The sequence below is a fragment of the Sciurus carolinensis genome, chromosome 2 (genome assembly GCF_902686445.1).
Source record: "Sciurus carolinensis chromosome 2, mSciCar1.2, whole genome shotgun sequence".
NCBI classification, from domain to species: Eukaryota; Metazoa; Chordata; class Mammalia; order Rodentia; family Sciuridae; genus Sciurus; species Sciurus carolinensis.
Genome location: NC_062214.1, coordinates 185,630,799 through 185,643,480, shown reverse-complemented (window position 1 = coordinate 185,643,480; position 12,682 = coordinate 185,630,799). Strand labels below are relative to the sequence as shown.

The following is a 12,682-nucleotide window of genomic DNA, read 5'->3' as shown; positions in this document are numbered from 1 at the left end:
AAAGTTCCAGGCCATCCTCAGTAAGATAGCAAGATCCTATCTCAAAAATTTTAAAAAAGGGCTGGGGATGTAGCTCAGTGGTAGAATGCCTCTAGATTCATCCCCATACTGAAGTGCAAGCGTGTGCGCACGTGCACGTGCCTGCTCCCCCAACACACAAATACTTGTTAATATCACCAAAATTTCATGAGAAATTGTTTTAGTACTGGGAATCAGGTTCATGGAGGCAGATACAAATTTTTTTTCAAAATTCTGATTTTAATTTGAAAGTTCAAGATGGCAACAAAGACCGGCAGTTCTTTGTTCCTATGCCTTCTAATACCCAAGCACATGTAACCAGTGATCAGTTCTTAAATGTTAACATAAGGGGCTAGAGATGCAGCTCAGTGGTAAAGCATATGCAAATGTGAGACCATGAGTTTGATCACCAGCACTACAAACACACACTCACAAAAAATTAAAGATGCTTTATGAAAAAGGTGGCTAAGCCAGGCTTGGTGGCGCAAACTTATAATTCCAGAAACTTGGGGCGACTGAGTCAGGAGGACTACAAATATGAGGCCAGCCTCAGCAACTTAGTGAGATCCTGTCTCAAAATAAAAAATAAAAAGGGCTGGAGATGTAGCTCCGTGATAGAACACCCCTGGGTTCAAACTCTAGTACCTCAAAAAAACAAATAAATAAATAAAAGGAAAAAAAAGTGGTTAGTTTAGTTCTGAATTCAATTATACAAATGCCATTCCTTAAAACCACCACCATTGTTTAGTCTACCAAAGTAGTGCTTTATAAGCACTGCTATTTGTGAAAAATATTAAAAAGATGGAGTAAAAGGCTACAGTTTTAAAAAACACTTTTTTACTGCTGGGCTCAATGGCCCACGTCTGTAATACCAGCAAGAAGGAAGCTTGAGGCAGAAGACTGCAGGTTTGAGGCCAGCCTCAGCAACTTCATGAGACCCATTCTCAAAATAAAAAGGAAAAGCAACTGGAGATGTAGCTCAGCAGTAAAGTACCCCTGAGTTTAATCCTTAGTATGTCAAAAACAAAATACAAAAATCAAACTTAAGGAAAACTGGCTTTTTCTTTTTTTTAAACTACCAAGTACAGAAATAGGGAAGGATTTGAATATGATTTCTGGTAGAATCTGAGGTAACAATCTTTTTTTTTTTTTTTTTTTTTTAACCATTTATTTATTTATTTTTAGGTGGTGCTGAGGATAAAACCCAGGGCCTCACACATGCTAGGCAAGCTCTCTACCACTGAGTCACAACCCCAGCCCTGGCATGACTATCTTGAATCAGGCTAAAGAACAAGCAGTTTTATCAATCACTGCTCTTCCACAATCCAAATGTCAACAGTGAAAATAGCAAGTACCTTCTTAGTATTAATATGAAAGTGGCTTTGACTCCAGAGATCCTTCGAGTGTAACAGTTTGAGAATGCTGTCCTAAGTGGTAGCTATTATTACAGGAAGTACCAGCTTTGAAGTCAACAGGCTCAATCCATAAAACTTTGCTTCTGGTTGTACAAGGGAGATATTACCAGTTACCTTTCAGTGTTCTCCTGGGGATTATCGTGTATTAATGAATACTTAAGGACACATACACATAAATAAAATAGGCACAAAGCCATGCAGAGTAAACATTCAATAGAAGAGAATAGGGAGAAAGAGAACCCTTTATTATTCCAATAAAATTAAAGAATAAAATAAAAATAAAGGAAAAAAAAATCTAAAGATAAAACTCACTGAGCCATTACAGAGGCAAATGCCAGAAGGCATCAAACATTCATGTCCAAAGTGAAAGTTCTGAAAAATAAAGGTCAAGAGGAGAGTAACAGAAGGAAAAAAAGAATAAAATCCGGACAAAATGTTATGGAAAATAGGAAAAAGAGCCTTAGCGGAGGAAGCTACACTGTTTCAAACCACTGTGTTAGAAGGAGGGCTGGGAAAAAATGGAAAGGTTGCATAGAAGATCGTTCAATAAAAGACGGAAGGAACCCGGGAGTATCCGATTTGAAGGAGAGTAGAAGGCAGAAGATAGAACGCCAAAAGCGCGACGGGGAAAAAAAATGCGCTCACTGAAATTCAAGCAGCTGCAAACTAAATTCTAGGAGGCTAACAACGACAACACAAAACTTACCAACGTAAGCTCCTAATTCTTGCAATTTCCCCTTAATGGCACTCTGAGGGAAAAAGAGCAAATGTGCACGTGAGAATGGCGGCTCTAGGAAAACGACACCCGGGCAGCGCTGAGGCGACCTCGCCGGTGCCTCGCCTCCCGCCCCCTCGCCGCCCGCTGGGGGCGGGTAGGCGCCTCGACCCCCGGCGGCCCGCCCGGGACCGCTCGCCGCGCCGCGGTGGGTAGCTCTCCCGCCGCAGCCCGGGCGCGCTCTCCGAGGCCGCGGCCGCGCCAGGCCCGAGGCGGCCTGGGCGAGAAGCGCCCCCGGCCAGGCCCGCCGACCCCGTTACTCCTGGCAACCGCCCGCCAAGGCCCGCTTCCCGCCTCCACCCGGTGCCGGCCGACGAGGGCCTCACCCGGATCTTGCGGCTGATCTCGGTGCCGATCTCCATGGCTCCGCGGCGGGCGGCGGAATCAGGACTGCGCAGCACTTCGTTTCCCTGGGGCCCGCTAAGGCTTCCCACCCCGCAGGCCCGCCACCGCCGCCTCCACCGCTGCTCCGCCCCCGGCCGCGCGCTCTGCGTGTGCCCGCCCCGCCGGCCCCGGCGACCCCCTGCAGGCTGGGGAGGCACGCATGCGCCCGCGCGTGCGTACACCTCGGCCCGAGAAGCCTTTGCACTAGCGACCTCTGCTGGCGCCAGGGAGGACAGCGGCCTGCGGATGGCCTGGCTCCTCTCCCCTAGTCCCTCTGGGGAAGCTTCATTCCTCCCTTTACTGGTCCCCCATACTTATTCATTTTACTATCCTTTGGATAATAAAGATGAATTAAATGTGTAACAGAAAGATCCGGGACTTCGATGCGATATCTATATTCAAATTCAGTTTTCACTTGATATGGTAATGATCTACATATTTCAACTGGAAACTTCCGTTTTCTTACCTGTGGAAATAGACTGCCTCCTGAAGGTTGCACTGTAATTACATTTGCAGGGAAAATGGAATATCCTGGGCAACAGACGCCATCCAGTGAAGTCCTTACTTTTTTTTATTGTCTGGTACCAGGGATTGAACCCAGGGGTACTTAACCACTGAACCACATCCCCAGCCTTTTTAATATTTTATTTAAAGACAGGCTCTCGCTAAGTTCCTGAGACTGGCTTTGAACTTGCGATCCTCTTGCCTCAGCCTCCTGGGCTGCTGGGATTGCAGGAGTGAGCTGCCTCGCCCTGCTGTGAAGTCCTTCCTTTGACTCTGCTAACATCCTGGCTTTCCTATTTCTGCCTTCCTCCTCTCAGGACATTGGAGCCCTTCCCCCAAGCCATCCTCCTGCTCCTCTCTCAGCTCCTCCTTTAACGTTCAGGCCTTCAATTATTACTTCTATGCCAATAATGATCAAATTTCCCGTTTGCCTTGACTTCACACCTGAACTCCACCTCCAAAATTTCAGTTACTATGCCCATTTTATTTTCTCCAAATTCATAACCAAAATATGGACTTCAGAACTCAAATATGCTTTATGAACATCCCCTTCTCCCGCTCAGATTGATTTCTACTTCTGATTTCCTTTTTTGGGGGGAGGGGGCGCGTATCAGGGAATTGAACCTAGGAGTGCTCTACCTATGCAGTACTTTCCCAGTAATTTTTATTTTGAGACAGGGTCTCACTAAATTGCTTAGGCTTGCCTCGAACTTCCAATCCTCCTGTGTCAACCTCCAGAGTCTCTGTGATTACAGGGATGCACCACTGCAATGGACCTCATTTCCCTATTATTATCCATAAAAGCTTAATTCTATTATCAAACCCAGGTTCAGAAGTTCATCCCAGGGAAACTAAGAGAGCATGAAATAGACAGTGTTGGAGAGAAAGAAAGGTTTTTCTTAGTAGCCAAAGAATGGAGGACTGAAGCCTATGCTTATAAATCATCTTCAGTTGCAAAGAGTTTGAGGGGCTACAGATATTGGATATGCTCAGCTGAGAGGGAGAGTCTAATAAAGGGAAGGAACACTTAGGTTTTTTCTAAGAATAGGCAGAAATCTTTCAGGAACTCAGGTACCACCTCTTCTCTTTGCTTTCAATGTCTGGTATTTCTAGTTATGGTAGCTAGTAGACTTGAAGCAGGAGAGAGAAGCTAAGCAAGTCTAGGTCAAGTTAGCCTTATATTATAGATTTGGACAAAACATTTCTCAAATGATCGACTTGTCTGCATATACAGCTGAGTAGAATCTGACCCATAGGTTACAGCAGCAAAAGAGACAATACGAAGACAGAGATGCCAAATCTTTTCATCCTCCCATTCCTTTTGGACATTGGTAGGACAAGCAAAGAGTCAGTGCTTCAAGCCCTAAAAAGTTACCCAGGCAACTCTTATCATCATAACCCACACATCACAGGTGTTATCTATAGCAAAGCTAATGGAAGACTAATGTATTGTCCAGCTGTGTGACCTCCAAAGTTCGTGATTTTTAAATCAGCTAAAAGCAACTAAAAGCTAGAGATGATTTATTTAGGCTTTTCTCCTATCAATAATTCTCCCTTCCCTGATCATAAAAGTTTGGAAGCAAGGTAGGATAAAGAGAGTTCTCCCTTCTCCATTTCTACTAGATCCTGAGAGTGATTTGTATTAGTTAATCTGCTAAAACACAAATGACTACACATTTAGCAGCTTAAAACACACGTTTCTCATCTCCTGGTTTGCATGGATCAGCAATCTGAGCATGGCTTTGCTGGGTCTTTTGCTCAGAGTCTCAGAAGACTGCAGTTAGATGTCAGGCAGGCTGTATTCTCACCTGGAGAATCCCTTTGCAACTTCACCAAGGTTCTTAGTAAGAATTCATTTCAAGCTGTCATCTGGAGTCTGCCCATGGTTCCATGTCAAGGGTTTCTCCACTTCAGCCAGCAAACAGAAGCTTCCCTCTCAGCTCAGGAAAGGCCCAGTCCCTCTTTTAAGGGCTTTTGTCTAATTAAGTTAGGCTTACCCAGGGACCGTCCCCCAAATCAACTGATTTAGGAACAAAATGACATCTTCAAAACTCCTCATCTTGCTGGGCGCGGTTACTCACGCCTGTAATCCCAGTGGTTTGGGAGGCTGAGACAGGAGGATTGTGAGTTCAAAGCCAGCCTCAGCAACTTAGAGGTCCTGTCTCAAAATAAAATATAAAAAGGACTGGGGACGTGGCTCAGTGGTTAAGCGCCCTTGGTTTCAATCCCCAGTAAAAAAAAAAAAAAAAAAAAAAAAAAAGCAACAACAAAAACAAAAACTACTCATCTTTACCACATTAATTGACTGGAAGCAATCCACACTCAAGGGAGAGGTTAAACACAGAATGAACATCAGGAGCAAAAATTGTGGGATCAACTAGGGTCTCACTGCCATTGTCCCCTTCAGTCTTATACAGTCCTTTCTTCTGAGTTCCCATGGTATCTACATGGCAGCTGCTAGTGTGACAGTATATACTCTAATGTTAATTTCTGGTATGTGTGTGTATGTGTGTGAGCTTCCTAACAAAATCATGAATTTTCTGTAAATCTTTAAAGTTCTCCAAAATTTTTTCAGGATGGTGGACACATGGTATGCACCTATTAAATATTTGTAGGGTGAGAGTAATTAAATACCTAGTTTACGAAAGCATTCCTCATGGATAAATTCAGATCGATCCTACACTCATTCAACATTGATGAGAAGCGGAAGAGCAGAATGACCTGGAGCCAGGCTGTCTGGGTTTCACTCTTGGTTCTGCCTTAAACAAGTTGCTTATTCTCACTGTGCCTCGGTTTCCTCATCTATGGCATAGGTATGAGACTAGTTTACTCTGCAGTATTTAACTTTCTACTGCAGGTTAATATTTGTGAAGCATCTCGACGGCGCCTGACTTACAATAGCACTATGTTTACTGATTAAAAATTAAATGCCTACACTGAGCCAGATACCCTGCTGGAAGTGAGAGCATACAGATGAGCAAGACCAAGTCTCTGCTTTCATGACACTCAAAATCCTGAAGACAAGTAAGTTATCTCTATTCCTTTACCTACCATTCCAGAACTAAGAACAAAAACATGTTTTGCAATTATTGTGGCATTACCAAATTGGCAGTCGATATTTAGATAATATTGATTTTAAAAACCATCTTGTGGACTGGGGTTATAGCTTAATGGTAGAGTGCTTGCCTTGTGCCTATAAGGCACTGGGTTCAATCCTCAGCACAACATAAAAATAAATAAATAAACAAATAAAATAAAGGTATTGTATCCATCGACAACTAAAAAAAACAAAAACAAAAACAAAAAACAAAAACCATCTCCTAAAAAGTAGAGAATATTTTCATTAACATGTATTCCAAAGTGGGAAATTTATTAAGAGATATTCAAGAGAGGTTCACTTTTAGGACAATCACCTTACAATTATACAAAAGGAAATTTTAGACTTTTGAGAATTTTAATACTTTCAGATTTCAGAAGACACAGGGTCTGGGTCACAGAAGAGCTAGCCTCACTAAACCAATGGCATTGGGTGTTGAGGCTGGTCTAGGTGCTGCCCTGGAAGATGCAGTTTCACAGACCACATCTTATCCCCAGGAAGGTGATCATGATGAAGCCCTAAGAGAAGCTGTTGAAAGGGTTGTAGGTCGGAGGTCTGAAAAAAATTGACTGAGTTGGGCACAGTGCTGCATACCTGTAATTCTAATGGCTCTGGAGGCTGAGGCAGGAGGATCTCAAGTTCAAAGCTAGCCTCAGCAACTTAGCAAGACCCTGTCTCAAAATAAAATATAAAAGGGGCCTGGGGGTTTCAGTGGCTAAGCCCCCCTGGGTTCAATCCCTGGTACCAAAACAAACAAACAAACAAACAAAAACTAGACTAAACTTGACTGTGACAAATAACATATTTTTCTCTAACAGTTAGTATGAGAACCAGATTTAACAAACCACAGTGGGAGCTAAGAGGCCTCTGGGCTACCTTCCAAACAGAACCGATAACTGAAAAGAGCATTGGCTACGAGGTCAGGAGGGCCTGAGTACCAGCTCCAGCTGCGTGGGGGCTGTGTTCTCTAGCACTGGTTCCCCAGTGTCTCTGGCCTCCTCCACGGACTGCATTTCTACTGGATTTTGCACATCCTGTGCAAGTGTGCATGAGTGGATGTGTGTGCTCACGACTCTGTGTACAAGGGTGGGGGAGAAGGAGGGATATGTCACCTCCAGTCTGGAATGCTATTTTTCTCTTCTTTGAGTGCTTGATGACCTTTTATTTGTCCTTTCAGATTCAAGCAGAAGCTGATGGCAGTGATTAACCAGGCATTGCCAATTCATTAAGATTATATGCTTGTGTAAATTCCCTCACCTATGAGAATTATACATTCACCTCTTGTTCAAATGGCGAGTCCTTGAGGACATTTCTCCTTGCAGCAGTTGGCTTCCAATACATGTGGATGAAAAGGCTTTTTTTTTTTTTTTTTTTTTTTTTTAATGTAATGGGGATTGAACCCACTGAGTTACATCCCCAGCCCATTTAAGAATGTTTGCATTGGGCTGGGGAGATAGCTCAGCTGCTAGAGTGCTTGCCTTGCAAGCACAAGGCCCTGAGTTCGATCCCCAGTACCACAAAAAAAAAAAAAAAAAAAAAGTTTGCATTTTGAGACAGGGTCTCTCCAAGTTGCTTAGGGCCTAAATTGCTGAGGCTGACCTCGAACTTGCAATGCTTCTGCCTCAGTCTCCGGAGCCACTGGGATTACAGGTGTGTACCACAGCAATTTCTTTTGCTATGAGGCTGACATGCTTCTCTATTTTCTTGTCCATTTGAACAATAATATTGCCAATATCATCATTTCCTTGAGGGTCGGGGAAATCTACCCACAACATTTCACTCTTTTACAACTGAAAAGGTTATACACCTGCTGTAGTGTTGAGTGTGGTAGGCCAAGCTCAAGATGAGGGTTCCAGAGACCAATGCTGATTTCACCTTTCTAGTTCCAGTCCCCACCCGACCTCCCCTGCCCTCCAAGGCATCGTGGTCTTTGTGAAGAATTGACTCAATTTGGACTTCTCTACACGTTGTACTTTCCATAGTGGTATAGAGTGAGTATTCACCAAGCTACCACAGCACGTTAATTTTAATTTTTTTTTAACTCCCAGGAAAATAATGGTCAATGCACTACCCAAACCACAATTTCCATCCCCTTTATCTTTTTAATCTTTCATTACTTTATGTACAGGATTCTTTTTTTTTTTTAATTTTAATTTGTTTGTATATTTCAAAAGATATTAATCTTCCAGGGTAGAAGTATACATATGTCACTTTCTGGGTAACAAGAGCTACAAATATGTGGTTGCTGATATGTCAGAGAATGTATGCGGGAAGGAGGTAACCCTAGTTCCCCCCAGAAGAGCTGGTGTTTAGCAGGCACAGTAGACAGGGAACTTTTCACCTATGCTCTTTTGTACCTTTTGGGGTCGAGACATATAAATTACCTCATTCTCTTACATAGGAACCATAAGCCAGTAATAATTTTATGTCTAACCCTTTGAAGGGGTTGTTCATGTGCCTTGCCATGGGGATGTTACTGCCAAAGTAACATGACTGAGGGAAAACAGAGCTTAAGTACTTGGTCAGTAAATAACATCTGTGGGCTGTGAGGGAGGAAGTTCAACTCAGCTGTCTAACATCTCTTAGGTTTTATGATCATTTCTATTTTTAAAATTCTTTTATTTTCTTCCCGATTCAATTAACAAGTTTTATTTAGTGCCTACTCTCTGCCCAGTACTGTCCTAGGAATTCTAGGAGATATAAAAGAAGCCTCCGTGAAACAATTTTTAAAGTTCCTGCCAAGTATGGAGATCAGTGTGGAATGGGGTCACTAGAAAGTGTCTTGGGCCCCGTGAGGCGGTACAGGCCTGTAATCCCAGCTACTAGGGAGGTTGAGGCAGGAGGATTCCGAGTTCAAAGCCAGCCTCAGCAATTTATCAAGGCCCTAAGCAACTTAGCAAGACCCTTTCTCAAAATAAAAAATAAAAAGGGCTGCAGATATGTCTCAGTGGTTAAGAGTCCTTGGGGTCAATCCCTAGTACAAATAATAATAATAATAATAAAAAGTTGTCTTGAACTGAAACTTGGGAGAGAAGCCGAAGGCTCAGACAAATGGAAAGGAGGTTGGAGGGGTTGCTGCCAAGGGAAACCACTTGTTAGGGAGCAGAGGGCACACTGGAGAGAGGTAAGAAACAAGGGTGGCCAGAGAAGCCAGTTTAGAAAGCCTGTAAAGGTAAGGAGGCAGAAGAGCTTGACCTTGGGAGTCCCCTGGGAGGGAGTTATAAACCCAAGAGAGAGGTAAGACTGGTAGTAGCATGGGAAGAATGGAGGAACCGAATAAATGCAAGCAGCCACCCTTGCTGCAGTTACTGGGATGTAGAGTTACAAGGGTTGGGTTTAGAAGGTACCGGGGGAGTAGGAAAGAACTGAGACATTTCAAAGGAGGAAATGCCAAGTCTTGAAGACAACTGGAGATGAGAAAGGGAGAAGGGTGACATGTAATTCCAATATTTCTGGCACAGAGAGGAGAAATGTGGCTCATTTTCAGGTGTTTTTCTTTTCTCCCACATAAATCGGGCCCCTCTTGGCATCCAGGGGAAGTACCAGTTATGAAGAGAACTGATCCCCCCCCCCCATTAGAAACACAGGTGATCTTCCTTGCCTTTGGCTACTCTTGCTGGGCTTTGTTCTCCAATACTACTCATACCTCTATGACAGGGCCCCCACACCGGGACACACAATGTACTGTGTTTATCATCCACTAGACCAGAAGTCCTTTGTGCACAGGAAACGTGTATCATGCATAGTAAATACTCAAATGTTTAATTGTTGAAGGTGAGATTTAAATGAAATTTAACATTGAAAAGTTTTCCAGAAACAATGGTATTGAAATCATCGAAATTAAAATTTATATAAGTGAAGTTTCTCTGTTCCAACCACTCAACCACCTGCCAAGTAAAGGTCAAACACCCTACTGTAATGGTTGGTGTTAGGGGCACAGGAATTTACTCCTCGGCTTATGTTGGAATATCTAGTAATAACAATAATACACTGTGTAATAAGCATAACTAATAAGGCCAAAATTTAAATGTAGCCTTTCATATATTTTACCTGTTCATTAGATAGTGATTATATTATTCCCGTTATATAGGAAACAGGTACAGAGAGGTAAAGACATTTCCACAAGGTTACCCCGCTAGTAAGTGTTGGCATTCGGATTTGAATCCAAACAACTTACCCACCCTTACAGCTCTGCTCTACTAGCTCCGCATGCAGCGCTCTTTTGGGGACCTACAAGTTATTGGAAGCCTATCGTCTTTTCTTTGGGAGTGGGGTGGTGTTATCTGCCACCCGGTACTGACCGGTGCAGGTTACAGAACACGTCGTTAGAAGCAGGCAGTTCGGAAGGGTTCTGGAGTCTCCTTTAAAAGTGCGCAGGACTAAATGAACAGCTCCAACAAAAGGAATTTTAAAGACCACCACCCAATAACATGGGAATAAAAAACTTCACCTGGAACTGAAACTCTCCCCTCATTTTATTAACAGGCTTGCTTTATTTGGAAACTCTTAAAATAAGTGGTCACACGATTAAAAAAAGAAGCGGCGCGCCCCCTCCCCGGCGGCCGGGCGCAGCTGTCCGCGCCTCCCCCGCGCCCCGCCGCCCGCATTCCAACTCTCTGAGGTCACGGCCGCCGCCGCCTCCCCGGATCCGTCCGCCCGCCCGGCCAGGGGAGGGACGCCCGGCCCGGCCGCTCCGCCGCTCGCCGCTCCGGCCCTCGTCCCGCGTCCGCCCGTCTTGCCGCCGCCGCTACGGGCCCGGACCTCCGCGCGCGGCGCTCCTCGCCGGCGGCGCCCCTCAGGCCTGCCCCGCGCGGTCGCCCGACTCTGCCCCGGGGAATGGTCTGCGGACCGCGGCTTTGGAGACAGGAAGTGAGGCGGGCGCGCCCCATGAGCGCGCGGCGGCGCGGGCAGGCGTGCGGGCGCGGCTGCGGCGGCCGCGCGGCGGGGCCCGGGGAGGCGGGCCGCTGAGCGGGCGCGCGGCCCCGAGGATGCGGGCGCGGGTGCAGGTGAGGCGCGGGCCCCGGCCGGCGGGAGGGGCGGCGCGCGCCGAGGGGCGCCCGGCGTGCGCGGGCGTGGGTCGCGGCTGCGGACCCCGGCCGCAGCTAACAAAGAGCAGAGTCCCTCCTTCCCAGGTTCGCTCTGGTCTGCTCCGGGGTTTCTGAGATGGGTCTTGAACTTTTACTCTAAACCGCGGCGGGTTGCTGTGGCTGGATCTGGTTCAGGATCTTGAGAGTCAGGCATGTTTGAGCCTCTGGGAGTATGTAAGTGTGAAATTTGCCAGATAACTTTGGAGAGAAGGGGCGTATGGAAGGACTGTTGGGTAACGCCTTGTTTGGTTTTTGGAGTAAAGCGTGTTTGCTCTGGAAAAAGGAATTCTTGGATTTGCAAATTCCGACTTGTGATTTCTGCAAATCCTGATGAGATTTGCCACTTTTGGTATGCTCGTCCTATTTTCTCTTTTGCTGAGAAAGCCTTATGATAATAGCGTGTGCTGGAAAGCACATTCAGAACATTCGCGTGCTTCAAGTGACAATCGCTCTATGCCTAATAGTAGCAGGCAGATTTTTTAAAGTTTGTGAGATGACAGTAATTTTACTCTGAAAATAGTTGTCTATTTTGTTTCCAGGACATTTTATTAGACAAAATGTTTGCACGTGAGAAACAGGTTTGATATAATGCAATAGATGTACATATCATATACTCTGTCCTCTTAGTGATTATTTATATTAATGCAACGTAGTCAAAATTACATGTGGTGAGACCCTAAACAGTGGGGTTGGGGTGGGTGGGAACTCTACAGGATTCAGAATTAAAGTGTATTTGAGAAACTTTTGGAAGGGGATGTGGAGAGGAAAAATTAAAGCGAATTCACAAATAGCATGACTACCTTTTGTAAACTGTAATGAAGGGAATTTAACATGTTTTCTTACTCTATAACAGAAAGGATTTGTACAGAAATTATCTCCCAGTTTTTTTCTTTTAAAAACTACCTATGAATTATCTCTTTCCTTTAATAGTTAAATTATAATTCCAGACCCAACCACCTTTCAAATTATTGCATATTATTTTACACCTGAAACCAAGTCCCCCAAAGCATCTCAATTTTCTATTTCTCTTGATTTTAATATAATGTTATATTCAAACGTTCTTAACTTGATGGCATCATTTGGTAGCAAACACTGAACAAATGCAAATTAAGATGTGTAAATCATTGATGAATTTTTAAATTACTAAGCAGAACATTATTTAATGCAGTGGGTCTTATATAATAAGCAAAATGCAAGCTACTCTTATAGACATATCTTGGGGAAAAATATAACTAATACACACACACCTCAACTCTTTCAATTATAACATTTACCAAAATAAAAAAGAGAAACATTCCCTTTTCCTTATCCCTGATGCTGTAAACATTTCAAATCTCAGGGAGAACTGAGTTTTGAGTTTTCTTAATCAAAGCTGAAGTTAATATTTAAGTTATATAGTGTA

General features: G+C 44.2%; 2 protein-coding genes across 3 annotated transcripts in view; one reads left to right on the top strand and one right to left on the bottom strand.

Annotated features, from left to right (window-relative positions):
• Zc3h14 (zinc finger CCCH-type containing 14) overlaps nt 1–2,711 on the bottom strand; it is a 51,656-nt gene extending 48,945 nt beyond the window's left edge. The window contains 2 exon segments of the mRNA XM_047538901.1: nt 2,140–2,182; nt 2,535–2,711. Of these exon segments, the coding sequence (XP_047394857.1) occupies nt 2,140–2,182; nt 2,535–2,570 (79 nt within the window). The 5' untranslated portion in view covers nt 2,571–2,711.
• An 8,111-nt stretch (nt 2,712–10,822) lies between these two features.
• Nucleotides 10,823–12,682, top strand: part of Ptpn21 (protein tyrosine phosphatase non-receptor type 21) — a 70,476-nt gene continuing 68,616 nt past the window's right edge. Inside the window, exon 1 of one of the 2 annotated variants that reach the window (XM_047538831.1) lies at nt 10,823–11,199. The gene's annotated coding sequence lies outside the window, so the exon portion shown is untranslated. Of the gene's footprint in view, nt 11,200–11,223; nt 11,326–12,682 lie in introns of those variants that run through there. The other variant, XM_047538834.1, reaches the window with a different exon arrangement.